The sequence below is a fragment of the Erinaceus europaeus genome, chromosome 13, assembly GCF_950295315.1.
Source record: "Erinaceus europaeus chromosome 13, mEriEur2.1, whole genome shotgun sequence".
Taxonomy (NCBI): domain Eukaryota; kingdom Metazoa; phylum Chordata; class Mammalia; order Eulipotyphla; family Erinaceidae; genus Erinaceus; species Erinaceus europaeus.
Window position 1 is genome coordinate 81,705,568 of NC_080174.1, and position 21,654 is coordinate 81,727,221.

A 21,654-nucleotide genomic window follows, 5' to 3' on the forward strand; every position below is an offset into this window, starting at 1 on the left:
CTAAAAGTGGGGACTGGGGATTCGCACTCAGGTCCTTGTACATTGTAACACGTGCACTTAAATAGGTGTGCCACCATCAGCCTCACTTTATCTATTTACTTTTAATTTTTGTTTTTTTAATGAATATAGACAGCCAGAAATCAAGAAGGAAGCAGTGATACAGAGGGAGAGAGACACCTGCAGCAGCCCTGCTTCACCACTTGTAAAGCTTTCCCCCTGCAGGTGGGGACTGGGGGCTTGAACCCCAGTCCTTGTGCATTGTAACATGGCTTTATTTATTTATTTTAAGTATTTTATTTATTCATGAGAAAGGAGAGAAAGAACCAGACATCACTCTGGTACTTGTGCGCCGGGGATTGAACTCAGGACCTCACGCTTGAGAGTCCAGTGCTTTATCTGCTGTGCCATCTCCCAGACCACCCTATTTATTTTGTATTTTAATCAAAGCACTGCTCATAAGCTCTGGCTTATGGTGCTGCTGGGGACGGAATGTGGGATACTTAGTGTCTCAGGCATGAAACCCTTTTTGTATGGCCACTGTGTTATCCCTTCAGCTCAGGGATGTCTATTTTTGTCTTTCCTTCTTGGGTGGGCAGCTATTCCGGAGCAAATACTGACAGGTCATGACTTGTGAGTAATAGATTTTGTCAAACAGAGGTCAGGTCAGCATGATTAAAAACAAAACCAAAAACATAAACTGAAGATTCTTTGACATTTCAATAAAAAAACATTTTTTAAAAGATTTTATTTACTTATGAGAAAGGAGGAGAGAGAAAGAACCAGACATCACTCTGGCACATGTGCTGCCAGGGATCGAACTTGGGACCTCATGCTTGAGACTACAAAGCCTTATCACTGCGCCATCTCCTGGACCACAAAAAAAAAGAAAAACTTTTTAAAAATTATCTTTATGTGGTCTGGGAGGTGACTCAGTGGATAAAGTATTGGGTTCTCAACCATGAGGTCCTGAGTACATGTACCAGAATGATGTCTGCTTCTTTCTCTCCTCCTATCTCTTTCATAAATAAATAAGTTTTAAAAATTAAAACAAATATCTATATGTTTATTGAATAGAGACAACCAGAAATGGAGGAGGAAGAGAGAAAAATAGACAGAGACACTTGCAACACTGCTTCACCACTCGAAAAGCTTTTCCCCTGCAGGTGGGGACTGGGGGGCTCGAACTCTGGTCCTTGTGCACTGTAACGTGTGCTTAACCAGATGCGCCACTACCCAAACCCTATTTCATTTTTTCCCCCAAGTAATTCATTCTATTTATTTCACAAGGAGGAGCGAAGTAGAGAGAGAAAGAGTGAAAGAACAAGAGCATTACTCTGGGAGTCAGGCGCAACGTGGATCCCCATTAAGCGCACGTGGATCCCTGTTCGAGCCCCTGGCTCCCCACCTGCAGGGGAGTCACTTCACAGGCAGTGAAGCAGGTCTGCAGGTGTCTGTCTTTCTGTCTCCCCCTCTCTGTCTTTCCCTCTCTCCATTTCCCTTTTTTTTTATTGTTATAGTAGTTATTATTGTTTTTTCATGGTGTCGTTGTTGGATAGGACAGAGAGAAATGGAGAGAGGAGGGGAAGACACCTGCAGACCTGCTTCACAACTTGTGAAATGACCCCCCTGCAGGTGGGGAGCGGGGGCTTGAACCAGTATCCTCATGCTGGTCCTTACACTTCATGCCACGTGCGCTTAACCCGCTGCGCTACTGACCAACTCCCAATACTCAGTAAGTTTAGCTAACACACACACACACACACACACACACACACACAACTTCAACAGTTTTTAGGCAAATCAAACCTTGTGTTTTGTTGCTGGCAATTTTTAAAATATATATAATTACTTTATATATATTATATATATGATAAAGACAGAAGGAAATTGAGAAGGGAGGGGAGATGGAGAGGGAGAGGGACAGAGAGACACCTGCAGCCCTGCTTCACCATTCAAGCTTTCCCCCTGCAGGTGGGGACCAGGGGCTTGAACTCAGGTCCTTTGTGCACTGTAATATGTGTGCTCCACCAGGTGCACTACTGCCTGATCCCTGCAGCTGTGTTCTGACTGTTTAGAAATGAGTTCAGTTCTTCTCATCTGGACAGAATGCGGTTTCTCTTCCCAACCAGAAGCTCTGTGCTGGCTGGCACCGCGTGACCTTTCTAACAAACGTCAGCATTCACCCCCACTAGACCTGTTCATTTTGCCTGATGTCTGCAACAGGTTAATCACTTGGAAGCTGCAGGGCAGGTCTTTTTGCTTTTAGATTGTGCACAGATCAGGAGGCTTGTGGAAAAGGTCACCAGTGTATTTATTAATGACCTGTCCAGAAACACTCAAGTAAGCAATGTTTTAGGAGAAAAGACACATCCAACCAGATCTTAGGTAATTCTTCTTGCTTAATGATTGTGGCAAAGGTAGGCCAGTAATAAAGTAAAAGGAAGGTGCTGGGAGTCAGGCGGTAACGCAGCGGGTTATGCGCATGTGGCGCCAAGTGCAAGTACTGGCATAAGGATCCCGGTTCGAGCCCCCAGCTCCTGACCTGCAGGGGAGTCGCTTCACAGGTGGTGAAGCAGATCTGCAGGCATCTGTGTTTCTCTGCCCCTCTCTGTCTTCCCTTCCTCTCTCCATTTCTCTCTGTCCTATCCAACAACGACAACATCAGTCACAACAACAACTACAACAATAAAAAAAAAGAAACGGGCAACAAAAGGGAAAGTAAATAAACATTAAAAAAAAAAACAATAAAAAAAAAGGAAGGTGCAGTAGAGAGACGAGATGATAGGGCTAGGCAGTGGCACACCTGATTAAGCACACACACTGTAGTGCACAAGGACCTGGGTTCAAGCCCCCGGCAGGGGAAAAGCTTTTTCCCTGCAGGGGGAAAGCTTCATGAGTGGTGAAGCAGGGCTGCAAGAGTCACTCTGTCTCCTCTCTCAATTTCTCTTTGTCTCTATGCAATAATACATAAATAAAAATTAAAAAGATAAAGAAAAAGAGATCAGGTGGCATTCCCATGGGACCAGAGACTGAAAGTCAAATGGCCAAAATGCATCCAAATGACATTTTTACGTGATATACTTATAAGAAATGGGAGTGTTCTCTAGAAGGATTTTTTTTTACAGCATTCTGAAAAGAAATTGACAGGTGTCTGACCACACTAGTTCTGACCCCCTTTTTTTTTTTTAACTCCTTCCTCCCTTTGGCTGAGCTACATGACTCCTGAGACCTGGAACTAAGTAGAACCCTATGGGTGTTTGCTCCCTCTAATTCTCCCACAAAAAGTAAAATAGTGTGTGTGTGTGTGTGTGTGTGTGTGTGTGTGTGTGTGTGTGTGTGTGTTGAGAGGATAGATAGCATAATCGCTATGCAAACAGACACTCATGCCTGAGGCTCCAAAGTCTCAGGTTCAATCCCCTGAACCACCACAAGCCAGAGCTGAGCCGTGCTCTGGCAAACAAAACAAAAATAAACAAGCAGGAAAATATAAACAAAGAAGTAAAAATAAATAAATTGGGCTGGAGTGTCGGGAAATTGTGAGGATGTGGTTGAGCTCAGCAGGGCTTGACTTGAGGGGACATCCATCCTCTCGTCTTATCAGACTCCCTGTTTCACAAAGCACCCTGCATTCCTGATACTATGGCCTGCTCCCTTATTATCTACATAATCATTGTTTTGCCTGAAAGATCCCCACCCATTCCCTTCCTTTGATGTATCTTCTTTCTACCCTCAAGACCCTCCCTGCCTGCAGGGTAATATTAATCCTACCAGTTAAAACCTTCACAACAGTTGTTAAGGAAGTTCCTACCTTTCCAGCTCCCTTTTGCCTTTCTTTGCCCCTTTCCAAACCATGTCAAGACATTTCTGTTTCCGACTTGCCACTTCTCGTCTGACCTTTAAAAGCCTGGACTCTCTGATCAATAAAGAATCAAATTGCCTCGCCTCCACGAGTCTGTTCCTGAGTCATCTCCCTCGCATCACTGAGTGAGTAGCAGCCCAGGCTGGCTCCGGTGGCATTCTCTCCAACTCAGAGAGTACGCGCCCAGGAAGAGGCTCCCCCACACTAGCCCGGAGGAGGTGACTTAATGGTAAAGTGGATGCATGATGCTGGGGTTCGATTTCTGACACCCCATTTTTTAAAAAAAATTTTAATTTATTTGATAGAGACAACCAGAAATTGAGAGGAAGGAGGAGATAGAGGAGACAGAGAGCCACCTGCAGCCCTGCCTCACCACTTGTGAAACTTTCCCCCTGCAGGTGGGGACCAGGGGCTCAAACCTCGGCCCTTGCACACTATATGGCTTATTGTCATGCAGGGGATTGAATCTGGGACTTTGGAGCCTCAGGCATGAGAGTCTCTTTGCATAACCATTATGCTATCTACCCCCCCACCCCTTTTAAAAAAATAATTACTTCTATTTATTGGATAGAGACAGCCAGAAATTGAGAGGATAGGGGGGAATAGAGAGAGGGAGAAACAGACACCTGCAGCCCTGCTTCACCACTTGCAATGCTTTCCCCCTGCAGGGGGAAATGCACACTGTAACACGTGCATTCATCCAGGAGTATAGAGACAGAGACATCTGCATCCCTGCTTTGCTGGGGACTGAGGCTTAAACCTAGGGCTTTGTGCAGTATAATATATGCACTCAGCCAGGTGTGCCACCACCTGCCCTCTATCTGCCTGCCTGCATATCTATCTATCTATCTATCTATCTGATGTCTGGGGAGATAGCATAATGGTTATGCAAGTTGATTCTCATGCCTGAGTCTGCAAAAATCCCAGATTCAATTCCCCATACCATCATGAGCCAGAGCTGAGCAAGTACTCCAGCTGAAGAAGAAGAAAGAAGAAGGAGGAGGAGGAGAAGGAGAAGAAGAAAGAAAGAGAGAGAGAAAGAAAGAAAAGAAAGAAAGAAAGAATGAAAGAGTGGTCTGGGAGGTAGCACAGTGGATAAATCATTGGACTCTTAAGCATGAGGTCCTGAGTTCAATCTCCGGCAACACATGTACCAGAGTGATGTCTGGTCCTTTCTCTCTCTCCTATCATTTCTCATGAATAAATAAATAAAATCTTTAAAAAGGGACTGGGGCAGTAGCACACCGGGTTAAGAGTACATGGTACAGGGGGTCCGGCGGTAGGCGGTAGCGCAGTGGGTTAAGCATACATGGTGCAAAGTGCAAGGACTGGTGTAAGGATCCCGGTTCGAGCCCCCGGCTCCCCACCTGCAGGGGAGTCGCTTTACAAGCGGTGAAGCAGGTCTGCAGGTGTCTATCTTTCTCTCCCCCTCTGTCTTCCTCTCTCCATTTCTCTCTGTCCTATACAACAACGAACGACATCAACAACAACAACAATAATAACCACAACAAGGCTACAACAACAAGGACAACACTGACCAGCTCAAGGATCCCAGTTCAAGCCCCCAGCTCCCCATCTGCAGGTGGGTTGCTTCACAAGCAGTGAAGCAGGTCTGCAGGTGTCTATTTTTCTCTCCCCCTCTCTATCTTCCTCTCCCTCCTCAATTTCTCTCTGTCCTATCCAACAACAACAACAGCAGCAGTAGCAATAACAATACCAACAGCAACAACAAAAACAACAATGAAAAAAAAAGGCCTCCAGGAGCAGTGGACTCATAGTGAAGGCACTGAGCCCCAGCAATAACCCTGGAAACAAAACAAAACAAAACAAAAAAATCCTAAAAAAAAAACCACAAAAACTGGGAGTCAGGCAGTTGCGCAGTGGGTTAAGCGCACATGGTGCAAAGCACAAGGACCGGCATAAGGATTCAGGTTCGAGCCCAAGGCTCCCCACCTGTAGGGGAGTCGCTTCACAGGCGGTGAAGCAGGTCTGCAGGTGTCTGTCTTTCTCTCCCCCTCTGTGTCTTCCCCTCCTCTCTCTACTTCTCTGTCCTATCCAACAACAGCAATAACAACAATAACCACAACAACGATAAAACAACAAGGGCAACAAAAGGGGAAAAAATAACCTCCAGGAGCAAGATTCATAGTGCAGGCACTGAACCCCAGCAATAACCCTGGAGGCAAAAAAATAAAAATAAAAAAGGAAAAAGAAATATGTATTCATGGTTTCTTCCTCTCTTGACATATCCAAAGTGTTGAGGGTGATAAAGATGTTCTTTTTGCCACTGGGAAAGGATCCAGTCAGTCCTGCTTCTGTAATGATGTTTCCATGAAACCCCAAAGGCAGGGAGTTTGTGGAGTCTAGGAACTTGACCATGGACTTGAGAGGGCATGAAAGCGGTGCCTTCTCCCTATATCCTGCCCTGGGCATCTCCTCCTTCTGGCTGTTTCTGAGTTATATACATTTTATCATAAATTGGCAGTCTAGTAAGTAAACAGGTTTCTCTGAGTTCTGTGAGCTGCCCCAGGAAATTACCTAATCCCAAGAAAGCAGTAGCTCATGGGAACCTCTGGTTTCTAACAGGCCAGTCAGAAGCACATAGCCTTGATAGGCTCAGGTGGTGGTGGACCCGGTGAAGAGTACATAAATGTAAGGACTCCAGCAAGGATCTGGGCTTTAGCCCCAGGCTCTCCACTTGCAGGGGGGCTACTTCACATGCAGAGAAGCAGGTCTCTCTCTCTCTTACTTCTTTTTAATTTTTTTATTATCTTTATTTATTTATTGGATAGAGACAGCCAGAAATCAAGAGGGAAGGGGGGGATAGAGAGGGAGAGAGACAGAGAGACACCCGCAGCACTGCTTCACCACTTGTGAAGCTTTCCCCCTGCAAGTGGGAACCGGGGACTTGAACCAGGATCCTTGCTCATTGTAACATGTGTGCTCAAACAGGTGCACTACCACCAGCCCCCAGGTCTCTATCTTTCTCTCTCCCCCTCCTCTCTCAATTTCTCTCTGTTCTATCCAATAAAATGGGAAGAGGTGACCACCGAGAGCGGTGGATTTGTAGTGCCAGAACCAACCCTAGTGATAACCCTGGCGGGGGGGATGCCTTTATTTGAATTATACGTACAAATTATACATACAACATACAAATGAGATGTCTACTGACGGTCACATCAGTCTTCTCTTCAGTTACATTTCATATAGCTGAAGTCATTCTGAAATTCCCTGCATTGTCCAAATAGGCCATGCTTCAGGCTCAGTAGTTTCTAAGTAATAACAACAATAATATACATTTTAATAGAGATAGAAGTTGAGAGGGAAGAGGGAGGTAGAGAGACATCTGCAGCACTGCTTCACCTCTTGTAAAGCTTCTCCCCTGCAGGCAGGAACTGGGGGCTTGAATCCTGGTCCTTGCACACTGTAATGTGTGCACTCAACCAGGTACACCCCCACCCAGCCCCTTTGTTACCTTCAGAACAAAGCCTTCCTGTGATTTTAGGGCACTTTATGATGTAGCTCTTTTAAAGAAATATTTATTTATTTATTTACTTATTCCCTTTTGTTGACCTTGTTGTTTTATTGTTGTTGTTGATGTCGTCGTTGTTGGATAGGACAGAGAGAAATGGAGAGAGGAAGACAGAGAGGAGGAGAGAAAGATAGACACCTGCAGACCTGCTTCACTGCTTGTGAATCGACTCCCCTGCAGGTGGGGAGCCGAGGGCTCGAACCAGGATGCTTACACCAATCCTTACGCTTTGCACCATGTGCGCTTAACCTGCTGGGTACCGCCTGATCCCCCCCTTTAAGGCCTTTTCTTTCTTCCCTTTTTTTTCCTTCAATCTTTATTTATTCACTGGATAGAGATGGCCAGAAATCAAGAGGAAAGGGGTTGATAGGGAGGGAGGGAGAGAGAGAGAAAGAGAGAGAGAGAGACTTGCAGCTTGCTTCACCACCTGCAAAGTTTTCCTCCTGTAGATGGGATTGGGGCCTTGAACCTGGGTCCTTGTGCATTGTAACAGGTGCATTCAATCAGGTGTGCTACCATCAACCCTTTTTTTGATGTAAAGGTTTTATTTAATGAGATAGATAGGAGAGAGTGAGAGAAAGAGGAAGAGAAGCAGAGGTGCAGGTGCTTCTGGGGACTGAACTCAGGACCTAACGGTTGTGAGTCCGACACTTAACTGTGCCAGTTCCCAGATTGTCATGACATGTCTCCTGAATTTTCAATTTCATCCCTTTCAAACCTACATTATTTCAGTGTCTCACTCAAAGCTTATTTGATAATCTTAGTTAAATGAATAAAGGTCCCCAAATGCTTACTGTCCTGCCCTTCAAAGTGAATACTGGTCTTTCTGCCTGGTCTCTCTTTCTGGCTAGTATCCACTAATCCGTAAGTTTTCAGTTCAGAGACCTATTCCTCCAGGAAGTCTTCCTTGACTCCTGAAGACTAGCACCAGTGAATTTTATTGATACTCCTGTACATATATGGGCTTCCTTTTTATTTTTTTAATGTTTATTTATTTATTGCCTCCAGGGTCATTGCTGGAGCTCAGTGCCTGCACCATGAATCCACTGCTCCTGGAGGCCTTCCCCCCCCCCCTTTTGTTGCACTTGCTGTTGTAGCCTTGTTGTGGTTATTATTGTTGTCGATGTTGATATCGTTCGTTGTTGGATAGGACAGAGAGAAATGGAGAGAGAGGAGGGGAAGACAGAGAGGGGGAGAGAAAGACAGACACCTGAAGACCTGCTTTACCGCCTGGGAAGTGACTCCCCTGCAGGTAGGGAGCCGGGGACTCAAACTGGGATCCTTCCCCTGGTCCTTGTGCTTTGTGTCACGTGTGCTTAACCCGCTGCTCTACTGCCCGACCCCCTAATATTTATTTATTAATGAGAAAGATAGGAGAGAGAGAATCAGACATCACTCTAATACATGTGCTGCTGGGGATTGAACTCAGGACCTCATGCTTGAGAGTCCAATGCTTTATCCACTATGCTACCCCTTGGATCACTCTGGCTTCCTTCTCATTCTCTTGCCCAAGTGGATGGTCTCTCTCCCTCCCTCTCCTTTATTTGTTATTAGAGACAGAGAAATTGAGAGAGGATGGAGATATAGACAGGGAGAGAGACCTGCAGCCCTGCTTCACCATTCATGAAGCTTTCTCCTTACATATGGAGACCAAGGCTTGAACCTGGGTCATCGAGCGCTTAACTAGGTGAACTACTGCCTGGCCTCCCCAGATGGTGTCTCTATAGGAAACCTTTCATTCGCACACAGAAGACACTCCAGACACATTTGTGCAATGAACTGTGCTGGCTGCTCTGATTCCTTACTACACACACATGGGCCCTGACATCAGAAGCAGACTGCGTGTGTTATGAAGGCAGGGGCGAGGCTGACATTTCCTCAGGCCCGTTCATGGACTTGAACTTAATACTTAGCTCCTGCAGCCTGCAGGCTGTGCTGTTAGGAACTTCAGGAATCACTTGGTCACTGGAACTTTGGCTTATGGTCTTGAAAAGTCTAGGGTTGGAACCATTGTAGCTTTAGACATCATTTTTAAAAATATTTTTAATTTTTATTTATGTATTGGAAAGAGGCAGTCAGAAATTGAGAGGAAGAGGGGAGATAGGGAAAGACAGAGACACTTGCAGCTTTGCTTCACCACTTGTGAAGCTTTTCCCCCTGCAGGTGGGGCCTGGGGGGCTTGAACCTGGATCCTTGCGCACTGTAATGTGTGTACTTAACCAGGTGCGCCACCACCCACCCCACCCACCCCCCTTTTTTTTTTTTTTTTACGATTTTATTTATTAGTGAGAAAGGAGGAGAAAGAACCAGACATCACTCTGGCACATGTGCTGGTGGGGATTGAACTTGGGACCTCATGCTTGAGAGTCCAGTGCTTTATCCACTGTGCCACCTCCTGGACTGTAACGCCGTTTTTTGGTAAAAGGATCCAAAGCTGCTTATTTACTTATTTATTATTGGATAGAGAAACAGAGAAATTGAGAAAGGAGGGGGAGGTAGAGAGGGAAAGAAACAGAGAGTCACCTGCAGCCCTGCTTCACCACTTGTGAAACTTTCCTCTTGCAGGTGAGAACCAGGGCCTTGAACCTGTAATGTAATGTGATGAGTGCTTAACCACATTACAGGCACCTGCCCCCCAAAGCTGCTTTCTAGAATACTGTTAAGAACAGTATCCAGGCGGTCTGGGAGGTGGCACAATGGATAAAGCATTGGACTCTCAAGCATGAGGTCCCGAGTTTAATCCCCATCAACACATGTACCAGAGTGATGTCTGGTTCTTTCTCTCTCCCTCTCTCCTATCTTTTAATAAATAAATTCTAAAAAAAAAAAAAAAAAGAACAGTATCCAGCACTTTGGTGGGTTTCAACAGACATTTATTGAGGGGCTCCTTGAGACTTGGGACCATAACAAGGAGGTAAGCTATGTTTGTTCATCTTGCCCTGTTTTGTGCTCAGACATTCACAGAAGGAAATGTGTATGATGAGATTGTGTGCTCATGTTCCAAATGAAAGATTTTAAAAAAATATTTAAAAATCTCATGAAGTGGGACGTTGACTATTAAAAAAATGTTTGTCTAAAATGGAAATACTGGTGAGTAGAAAAAAAAAAAAGCCCTCTCAGGAAGGATAGGGCTTTTTTTTTTTTTTTTTTGCCTCCAGGGTTATTGCTGGGGCTCCATGCCTGCACTATGAATCCACTGCTCCTGGAGGCCATTTTTCCTATTTCGTTACCCTTGTTATTGTTGCCATTGCTGCTGTTGTGGTTGTTGGATAGGACAGAGAGAAGTTGAGAGAGGAGGGGAAGTCAGAGAGGTGGAGAGAAAGATAGACACCTGCTTGTGAAGCGACTCCCCTACAGGTGGGAAGCTGGGGGCTTGAACCAGGATCCTTAATCCAGTCCTTGTGCTTCGTATCCTGTGCGCTTAACCCGCTGCGCTACCACCCGACCCCCTGGATAGTTGTTTTTTAATGACTCAGTGGCTTGAAACTCTAGAAGTAAGATCAGAAAAAACAAACAAACAAACCAAAAAAAAAAAAAACCACAAGTAGAACCTGAAATGGAACTGGCGTATCCCACCAAAGTAAAAGACTCTGGGGTGGGTGGGGAGAATACAAGTCCAAGAAGGATGACAGAGGACCTAGTGGGGGCTGTATTGTTATATGGGAAACTGGGGAGTGTTATGCATGTACAAACTACTGTATTTACTGTTGAATGTGAAACATTATTTCCCCAATAAAGAAATTAAAAAGAAACTCTAGAAGTATGTCTTCTCTGGCAAATAGCTGATATATATCATGGAACCAGATTTTTACTCTGTCGTGTGTAGTACTAGTGATCAGTCTCAGGACCTCATAATAATTTATCCACAGAGCCACCTCCTGGGTCATGGAATATATAAATAGATTTAAAAGGTGACCAAGTTGAAGTCGCCACATTCACATGAGATGCAGAAATGGATCCTAAGTTTGCAACAATAAATGTCTGTTGAAACCACCCAAGTGCTGGATACTGTTCCCAAAAGTCTTTTAGAAAGTAGCTTTGGTGGTCGGGGAGGTGGTACAGTGGATAAAACATTGGATTCTCAACCATGAGGCCCTTCCTAAGTTCGATCCCCGGCAGCACATGTACCAGAGTGATGTCTGGTTCTTTCTCTCCTCCTATCTCTCTCATGAATAAATAAATAAATTCTTTTAAAAAAAAAGTAGCTGTGGGGACAGTGGCCCACCTGACTAAGCGCACACATATTACAGTGAGCAAGGACCCAGGTTCAAGTCCCTGGTCCCCACCTGCTGGGGGAAAGCTTCACAAGTGGTGAAGTAGAACTGCAGGTGTCTATTTCCCTCTACCCTACTCATCTGCAGAGAAACAAAAGCAAATAGGACCCCCACTGCAAATAACTAAAAATAAAGAGACCAAAGATCAACAGGCAGCATTTTTAATATATGAACGGTCAGGCCAGGCCAGCGTCTTGCTACTCCAAGTGTGGTGGAGCCCAGCATTAAAAATGCAGACTCTCAGCCCCTCTGCCCTAGCTGCTACATTCAATATGATTGCTATGTGATTTATATGCAAGTCAAAGTTTGAAAAGCACTGGGATACAACAGTTACTAATGTAGGTGTCTGCTCCAAGATGTGCTTTGGGTAAAAGTAAACCCATTTAAAGATCATTCCCCTGCCCCCTCCTTTTTTTTTCTTTTTCTTTTACCAGAGCACTGCTCAGCTCTGGTTCACGGTGGTGTGGCAGATTGAACTTGGAACTTTGGAGACTCAGACATGAAAGTATCTTTGCATAACTGTTATGCTCTCTACCCCAGCCCCTCCCTTCCTCCAGGGTTATTGCCAGGGCTCAGTGCCTGTTCTATGAATCCACTGCTCCTGGAGGCCATTTTTTTCACTGGATAGGATAGAGATAAATTGAGAGAAGAGGGGAGATAGAGGGAGAAAGATTAAGACACCTGCAGACTTGCTTCACCACTTGTGAAGAGACCTCCCTGCAGGTGGGGCGTGGGGGGCTCGGACCCCAATCGTTGAGCAGGTCCTTGCGCTTAAGCTGGTGCACCACCTGCCAGCGCCCCCTTGAGAGTCTCTTTGCATAACCGTTATGCTGTCTACCTCTACTCTGCTCCTTTCTCTCAACATCTGTGGTGCCCCGTTACACATCAGTGTCCTGCTCGGTAACTCTGAGCCTCTTAGGAATCGCGATAGCTAAGAGAAGCTTGTCACACAGCTTCTGTAGGCAGTTTTTTATGGACTACACATTAAATCAGGAAACATCCATCAGCTGTTCCTTGTTGGACATCTCCAGGGGGTAAGCTGTATGATTGTTCCCGCTTTTAGAGATGATAAAACCGAGGCCCAAGAAAGTGCTGTGACTTGGGGGAGGGGTAGATGGCACAATTTTATGCAAATTGACTCATACATGAAACTCCAAGGTCACAGGTTCAATGCCCTGCACAATCATAAGTTGAGCGATGCTCTGGTAAAAAAAAAAAAAAAAAAAAGAAAGAAAGAAAAAGCAAAAGCAAAAAGAAAAAGAGAAAAAAGAAATAGAAAAGAAAGGGGCCAGGTGGTGGTGCACCTGGTAGAGTGCACATGTTACAATGCACAAGGACTCGGGTTCCAGTCCCTGGTCCCCACCTGCAGGGGGAAAGCTTTGCAAGTGGTGAAGCAGGGTTGATGGTGTCTCTCTGTCTCTCTCCCTTTCTATTTCCCCCTTTCCTCTCGATTTCTGGCTGTCTCTATCCAATAAATAAAGATAATAAAAAAAAAAAAAAAAAGAGGGGCCTGGTGATGACACAGCACACATGTTACAGTGCACAAGGACCTGGGTTCAAGTCCCTGGTCTCCAACCGCAGGGGGAAAGCTTCACAAATGGCGAAGCTATGCTGCAGGTGTCTCTCTGTCTCTTGCCCTCCCTATCTCTCCCCTCCTCTAAATTTCCGTCAGTCTCTATCCAATAAAAAAATTAAAGTTAAAAAAATAAAAAGAAAAGAAAGAAAACAAAGAGTGTTGTGATTAACATAAGTTGTACCAGACACATTGGCATCTGAGTCAAAATGACAACTTGTGCTTTTTCAATATCCAGCGTGAAGCCTCACGCTCATTGAACTTCAATGCTTTTTTTGGGGGGATTGAACGTGGATCTATGGAGCCTCAGGCATGAGAGTCTCTTAGTATAACCATTATGCTATCTATCCCTGCCCTCCCCTTTTTTAAAATAAGGGATCTCTTTGTTCCATGCCCTCACCCACCCCCCAAAAAGAGAATTTTTTTTTTCTTAAATCAGGGGAGAGCGCGAATGCAGTCCCCCACTACCACAAAGTATGCAGTCGAGTTTCCCACATTTGGGGAAATCGCAGGGGTCAGCACATCCGGAGGGCAATGGATAAGCCTCGCCCTGGGAAAACCACCTTCGTGATCATGGTATCTCCCCTGCCAGGTAAGTATCAAAAAAGAGAATTTAAGAAAGAACAAATTAGTAGGTCATCTTGTGTGAGTTACTAACATGAACCATGTACCCATGGGCTCCTGGGGTTGTGGAAACTTAATGAACAGTCAAATGGCTGATGATGCCACAAGTCCTACAGCCCTGAATGGTAGGCTCTGTAATTAGGAGTTTCAGAAACCTCACAGCAGCTCACGCTTTGCTCATACAGGCCATGAGGGGGCCATGAGGGGGAAAGGAGCAGGGTTAGCATGAGGCCTTGGATGCAGGGAGGAAGGAAATTGTTGGCCTTTCAATGACAATAACTTTTTTGTTGTTGTTGCAGACTTGGAATAGCTGATGGATCTGAACTCTGCTTAATACTTGCGGTGGTCTTGACTGAACTGGATTCCCTGATTAATTCCAATTTCCACAGTGAAAACGAGAGCCAATTTTTGACTTGGAAACAGTCAAGGCTGTGTATCTGGCACTGACATCAATGAGCTTCTACCTAACCTGTCTGAGTTTAAGATTCACTGTTAACCTCAGCTAAACACTGGTCCCAAGTGGGATCTGTCCAATTTCACTGTGGCTGTTTAAAATATACCTCCAACTTCTCTAGACATGCTTATTCAGTGAGACAGATTCATATAGAGTAGGTCATAAACAAGCAAAAAAATAAAATAAAATAAAATAAAGTAGGGTGGACTTGAACACTCTTTGTAAAAAAGTATTGCTTTTTTACAAAGCAATGTGCTCCTGACTGCTTACCACACAGTGCTACAAAGGGGTAGAGTCACAGGAATTCAAGATTGAAGATGCTTGGGATTTTTAGATGACGTCAATGAACGCTGCACCTTGCACCCTGATCCGCAGCCCTGGTGATCTGGGAGGACTTGGCCTAAGGCAAAAACTACAAAGCTTCCTAATGAGCAGAATTCTACAGCAGGAATGTATGTGCGCGTTTGCCATAGTTTCTTCTTTGCAGGGGCAGCCCTCTGGCTATGAGCCATGCCCTCTTCACAGCTGAGGAAGAGTCCAGCAAAGGGGCTTTTTGTCCTCAGCCACCAGTTCTGTCACAGCCCCTATGGCCCTGGGGACCTGCCCTGCTCCACGTGGGCCTGTAGAAGCCCTGCAATTTCACAATGGACGGGTGATTTCAGAACCATGGACAAAGCGGTTCGGCCAGCCTACAAGGGAAAGAGGAAAAGAGAACACATTTTTAGCTTGTTTGTTGCCAGTCCCAGGAAGTAGGGTGCAGACATGGTTACAGAGGTTTATTCCATGCATCTAAAGACCCTGGGAGGGCGGCAGATTCAGATGGCATGAAGACTGTGAGAAATGGAACCCGGGGCTGGGTGGTGCACAATTTTATGCAAATTGACTCTTATACCTGAAGCTCCAAGGTGACAGGTTCAATCCCCTGCACAACCATAAGTTGTTGAGTAATGCTCTGGTAAAAAAAAAAAAAAAAAAAAAAAGGGGGCCGGGTGGTGGCGCAGCTGGTCGAGTGCACATGTTATAGTGTGCAAGGACCCAGGTTCAAGCCCCTGGTCCCCACCTGCTAGGGGAAAGCTTTGTGAGTGGTGAAGCAGGGCTGCAGGTGTCTCTCTCTCTCCCCCTTCCTACCACTCCCTTCCCTCTCAATTTCCGGCTGTCTCTATCTAATAAATAAATAAAGATTTAAAAAAAAAAGTCTAAAAGAAATGGAACCCCTTGCACAGAGACAGCATTTTCCTGGGAAAACAATGCCAGTGGAATGAAAGACGTCTTGCTATTATTTATTTCTTCTCTAGAGGACAGTGAGAAATTAAGAGGGGAGGAGAAAATAGAGAGGGAGAGACACTTGCAGCTCTGCTTCACCACTCGGGGGCTTGAACCTGAGTCCTTGTGCACTCTAATATGAGTCCTTAACTAGGTGTGCCACTGTCTGGGCACACATTCCTCTTTTTAAAGATTTCTTCTCATTTAAATCATGAGAGAGAGAGAGAGAGAGAAAGGCAGGCAGACAGACAGACAGGCAGAGCAGCACCAGTCCGGCACACAGATTCAGAAAGGGAACTTCAGGCATGCAAGTCTTACACTCTGCCCCCTGAGCCATTTTCTTGGCTGCTGAGTGCTTTTATGAAGTTGGAAAACAGAGGAAAGAAAGAAAACCACTAGTATTCTTCCCTTCAGTCACGTGTTATTTAACGGTGGGGATATGTTCTCAGAAGTGCATCTTAAGGAGATTTTGTTGTCCGGACATCAGAGTGTAAATACACAAACCTAGACGGCATTGCTCACTACGCATCTGTGTGACTGGCTGTAGTCTATCAGGACCACTGTAGGACATACAAGCGTTTAAATGATATTTGAAAATTTTTCCCCTCTTTTTGCCTCTGGGGCTATCACTGAGGGGAAGTGCCGACACTACAAATCCACTGCTCCTGGTGGCCATTTTATTTATTTATTTATTTATTTATTTTTCCATTTTATTCAACGGGACAAAGAGAAACAGAGAAAGGAGGGGATATAGAGAGGGAGAGAGAAAGATAAGACACCTGCAGACCTGCTTCACTGCTTGTGAAGCATCCCCATTACAGGTGGGGTATGGGGGCTCAAACCCGGGTCCTGGAGCTTGTCCCTGAATACAGTACTATGTGCGCTCACCTGGGTGTGCCACTGCCCAGCTCCTCTGGAATTAAAAAAAAACTATTTTTATTTATTTTATTATTGGATAGATACAGAAAGAAAGTGAAGGGGTCTCAGGCAGAAGTTGAAAAACAAGATCAGAAAAGAAAACATAAGTAGAACCTGAAATGGAATTGGCATATCACACCAAAGGGGTGGGTGGGTGGGGAGAATACAGGTCCATGAAGGATGATAGATGACATAGTGGGGGTTGTATTGTTAAATGGGAAACTGGGGAATGTTATGCATGTACAAACTATTGTATTTACTGTTGAATGTAAAACATTAATTCCCCAAAAAAGAATTTCAAGAGAAAAAAAAGAAAGTGAAGGGGAAGGGGAGACAGAGAGGGGAAGAGACAGAAAGACATCTGCAGGTGTGAATCAGGGGCTTGAACCTAGGACCTTGCACACTGTAATGTGAGTTTAACCAGGTGTGCCACCACCTGGCCCCTGATACCTGGAATTTCTTTCTTTCTTTCTTTTTTAATATTTTATTTGTTTATTCATGAAGATAGAAGGAGAGAGAAAGAACCAGACTTCACTCTGGTACAGGTGCTGCCGGGGATTGAACTCTGGACTTCATACTAGAGAATCCAATGCTTTATCCACTGCACCACCTCCCAGACCATGATACCTGGAATTCTGATAGAGTTTCCTCCAGTCCTTTTTCTTGTGCACACTTTGCTATTGTTACCTCTTTTTGTTTGTTTTCTTCAGTGTCAGGGCCAAATCCCTGGAACAATTTTTTTTTTCATCATTTCTATTTCGGATACATAGTGAGAAACATGGAAAGAGAGAGAGAGATAGAGAGACACCACAGCATCACTCTACCATCCCATGTTCAATAGGGTGCTTCCATGTAGTGCTGGAGCTTGAACCCAGGACTCTGTGTGTGGCAAAGCCTGTGCCTTGCTGAGTAGGTTACTTCCCAGATTGATAAATACATTGTTTTAGAAAAGAACTGAAAAGAAGTTATGTTTTTGTGAGGTTATTCAGTTAATGTCTCTCCATGAGGCCGGGCTCTGGATTGGACCTGGATTCGCAGATAGGCAGTGACATCTCAGTCCCTGGTCCTGTGCCTGCTGTTCAGTCAGTACTCAGTAAGTACTGCTGAAAGGGGTGCTGGAAGATAAGAGAGAGAGACTTATTTCAAGTTGATGACAAATCTGAATGACCTAAATCCTACTGGGTATGTTCTTCGACTGGACAAATCTGAAACCAAAGAAAGATTTGCAGAGGAGAGAGGAAAGAGGAAGAGAAGGTGAAGGATGAAAAGGAGGAGGAGGAGGAGAAGAAGGGGAAGGAGGAAGAGAAGAAGGTGAGGGAGGAGGAGGGAGAGGAAGAAAGCCTGAAGAGTGGGGTCTAGGTTTGTTTCGGCCTGTCCTCCAGCACTGGAGACCCCAACTGCTGGGCCTTGTCAGCCTGAAGCTCAACATTAAGCATGGAGACAGTGTGATTAACTTTCTTATGGGAAAGAACCGACTCCAGGGGGCAGTGTGCCGTCTGACAAGGCCCATCTGGGGATGACAGCCTGCACGTGAGGGTCTCTTAAGTGCAGACATGCATCAGACTCAAAGTTTGGCCTGAGAGACCTGGGGAAGGGTGTATCCCTCAAATGTTGCTACTTGTTATTAAATTTTTAAAAACCATGAGCTGTAAGATACAGCATGCTCACTATAGTTAATCATACTGTATTGAAAACTTGATAGTTGCCAAGATAGATCTTAAAAGTTCTTGTCCACCTTCTGCACCCTACAATGACCCTGGGTCCATGCTCCCAGAGGGATAAAGAATAGGAAAGCTATCAGGGGAGGGGATGGGATACAGAGTTCTGGTGGTGGGGATTGTGTGAAGTTGTACCCCGATTATCCTATGGTTTCTGTCAGTGTTTCCTTTTTATAAATAAAAATTTAAAAAAAGGGAGTCGGGCAGTAGCGCAGCGGGTTAAACACATGTGGCGCAAAGCATAAGGACCGGCACAAGGATCTTGGTTTGAACCCCTGGCTCCCCACCTGCAGGGGAGTCGCTTCAAAGGCGGTGAAGCAGGTCTGCAGGTGTCTATCTTTCTCTCCCCTTCTCTGTCTTCCCTCCTCTTTCGATTTCTCTCTGTCCTATCCTACAACGACAGCAATGGCAACAATAACAATGCCCCCCGTAATAACCTTAGAGGCAAAAAAAAAAAAAAAGAAAGGAAGAGGAGATAGTAAGAGAGAGAAAGAAAATGATAGACATCTGCAGACCTGTTCCACAGCTTGTGAAGATTCTTCCCTGTAGGTGGGGAATGGAGGCTTGAACTTGGATCAAATTCAAGTGCTTAACCGGGTGTGCCACCACCTGGTCCCTGAAAAAAGTTCTCATCACAAGAAAAAAAACAACTATAGATGCTAACTAGACTTACTGTGGTGACCATTTCACAATATATATGGATGCTGAATCATTATGCTATATTCCTAAAACTAATATAAAGCTATATGCCAATTAAAACTCAATGAAAAATAGAAATCTATTTAAAACATTCGGTAAAGTGACGGACATTAAAGACAGTGGAGTAATGTCCCTGCAGTGAGAATTGGGAGCTTGTAACCTCATGACAGGTGTACAAATGCTCACCTATATTTCCTTTCTTTTTTTTAATGTTATTTATTTATTTTTAATTTTTTTCCCTTTTGTTGCCCTTGTTGTTTATCATTGTTGTTGTTATTGCTGTCGTTATTGTTGGATAGGACAGAGAGAAATGGAGAGAGGAGGAGAAGGAGGCTCAAACCGGGATCCTTACACCGGTCCTTGTGCTTTGCGCCACGTGCACTTAACCCGCTGTGCTACCATTCAGCTCTCCCTTTATTTCCTTTTCTTTGCCTCCAGGGTTATCACTGGGGCTTGGTGCCGGCCGGCACTATGAATGCACTGCTCCTGGTGGCCGTTTTTCATTTTTGTTGGATAACACAGAGAGAAACTGAGAGAGGAGAGGGAGATAGAGACACCCACAGACCTACTTCACCGCTTGGGAAGTGACCTCCCCACCACTGCTGAGGAGGAGGTCTTTTATTTCTTTACTGGATCAAAAAAAAAATGGAGATAATAGTTTTTACCTCACTGGATCACTGGATCTCTGAGCTAAGCTTCCTACAAGTACTCAAGAAAAAATGTCTACTGCACTCTTCAGTAGTAAGATCAGGGCCTGATGATCTCTCTCTAAAGTGTGTGTGTGTGTGTGTGTGTGTGTGTGTGTAGGTGGGGGTTCAACTGTTGCACCGAGCCCCAGCAATAACCTTGGAGGCAAAAAAAAAATTTAATTATCTTTACTTACTGGATAGAGACAGCCAGAAGTCAAGAGGGAAGGTGGTGACAGAGAGGGAGAAAGACAGACAGACACCTGCAGCCCTGCTTCACCACTTGCAAAGCTATCCCCCTGCAGGTGGGAACCAGGGGCTCGAACCCAGGTCCTTGCACACTGTCACATGTGCACTCAACTAGGTGTACCACCACACGGCCCTCTCCTCTTTGTCTCTGTATTAAAGAAAAAAAAAAAAAAAAGACCCACTGGTAGTGATCGAATCATCAGGCCGGCCCTGAGCCCAAGTGATAAACCTTAATGGCAAACAAACACAAAACAAAACCAAAAACGGACATCTGTTTAAAAAATAAAGCCCAACAAAGTCTTCTGAGGCCGATCCTTGAGTTCAGCTGGCGGTAATGCCCTTTTGGGGGGTGGGGGCGGTATGAAACATCATCTTGCTAACTGCTTATAGAGCTCACCTTGTCAGTCAGGCCGCTGTCACAGGCTGGATGTGCCAGGAGCAGCCGCACCATGTCCGTGTTGCCATGGTGACAGGCCAGCATAAGGGCCGACGATCCATCATGGTCCTGCAGGTTGACATCTGCCTGGCAGCTCAGCAGTGCTTGGACCATATCCTCCCGGTCGTGGCTGACTCCCAGCATCAGCGCTGTCTGGCCTCCCTGCACACAGAGCACAGGAGTTTGGAGAGGCCGCTGACCGCAAAGTAAGTCTCCTCTCCATTAAGCATTAAGCCAGCCCCCCCCTGCATTGCTGACACTATGGCCTATTTACATAATCATTGTTTTGCCTGAAAAGATCCCCACCTATTTATCTATCTTCTTTTTTTAAAATTTTTATTATTATATTTATTTATTGTATAAAGACAGCCAGAAATCAAGAGGGAGGAGGTGATAGAGAGAGAGACAGAAAGACACCTGCAGCCCTGCTTCACCACCCGTAAAGCTTTCCCCTGCAAGTGGGGACTGGGGGCTCGAACCCAGGTCCTTCAGCATTGTAATACAGTGCTCAACCAGGTGCGCCATGACCCAGCCCTATCTTCTTTCTACCTGGAGACCCGCCCTGCCTGCAGGGTAACATTAATCCCACTGGTTAAAACCCTCGAAATAGTTGCTAAGGAAACTTCTAACTTCCCAGTGTGGTTTTGCCTTTCTCCACCCCCTTTCCTAGCCATTTCCGCTTCCGACTTGCCACTTCTGGTTTTATCCTATAAAAGCATTGGCTCTCTGATCAATAGATCCTTTTGCATTACCATGCTGCCACGAATTCCTGAGTCATCTATCTCCCATGTCGCTGAGTGAGTAGCAGCCCAGGCTGAGTCCGGTCGAGTTCCCTCCAACCCAGAGAGCATGCGCCCAGGGAAGAGGCTCCCCACGCTAGCCTGGCACTCAGGAGTTCTCTGGGAAACTGCCTTTGGCATGGGGCACAGCCTCCTCTTGGAAAAACATTTTTCCTCGGCTAAGATACCTATCACATTTCTTATGCTCTCTGAGGTCCAGGTCCGGGACACCTAGCACAGCACTTGGCTGCTGGTGTGTCAAGATACCACGTTCTTTCTCGTGTGTTGTGGGAACATTTTGATGGCAATGGCTCGGTTTTCCTCATCTCTCTTTTCCCAGGGCCTACCATGGAGTACATGCTGACCAACAAATGAAGGGCTCAGTTAAGGCTAAGTGTGTCAGTGCATGACATCCTTCTTGTCTGTCCTGGTCAATGTCCTCCAGGAAACCTTGGTACATTCTGACTGCCTCTTATAATTTCTGGGTTAAGACACCCTCAATTTTTTTTTTTTTTGCTTTAATAAGACTTCCATTTGCATGATTCTGTAATTGTGTCAGATCTATAGCCACTGGCAATTTTTAAATTTTA

General features: G+C 45.3%; 1 protein-coding gene and 1 non-coding gene across 3 annotated transcripts in view; both read right to left on the reverse strand.

Moving 5' to 3' along the window:
* Positions 1-12,104: 12,104 nt before the first annotated feature.
* KANK4 (KN motif and ankyrin repeat domains 4) overlaps positions 12,105-21,654 on the reverse strand; it is a 103,629-nt gene continuing 94,079 nt past the window's right edge. For both annotated transcript variants that reach the window (XM_060206316.1, XM_060206317.1), the window contains exons 9-10: positions 20,247-20,447; positions 12,105-15,005 (exon numbers count right to left, since the gene is read on the reverse strand). In XM_060206316.1, the coding sequence (XP_060062299.1) occupies positions 14,901-15,005; positions 20,247-20,447 (306 nt within the window). In that variant the 3' untranslated portion in view covers positions 12,105-14,900. The remainder of the gene's footprint in view (positions 15,006-20,246; positions 20,448-21,654) is intronic.
* LOC132532593 (U1 spliceosomal RNA) lies at positions 13,675-13,838 on the reverse strand. Its single transcript, XR_009544528.1, has one exon. It is a non-coding gene; the product is annotated as a U1 spliceosomal RNA (small nuclear RNA).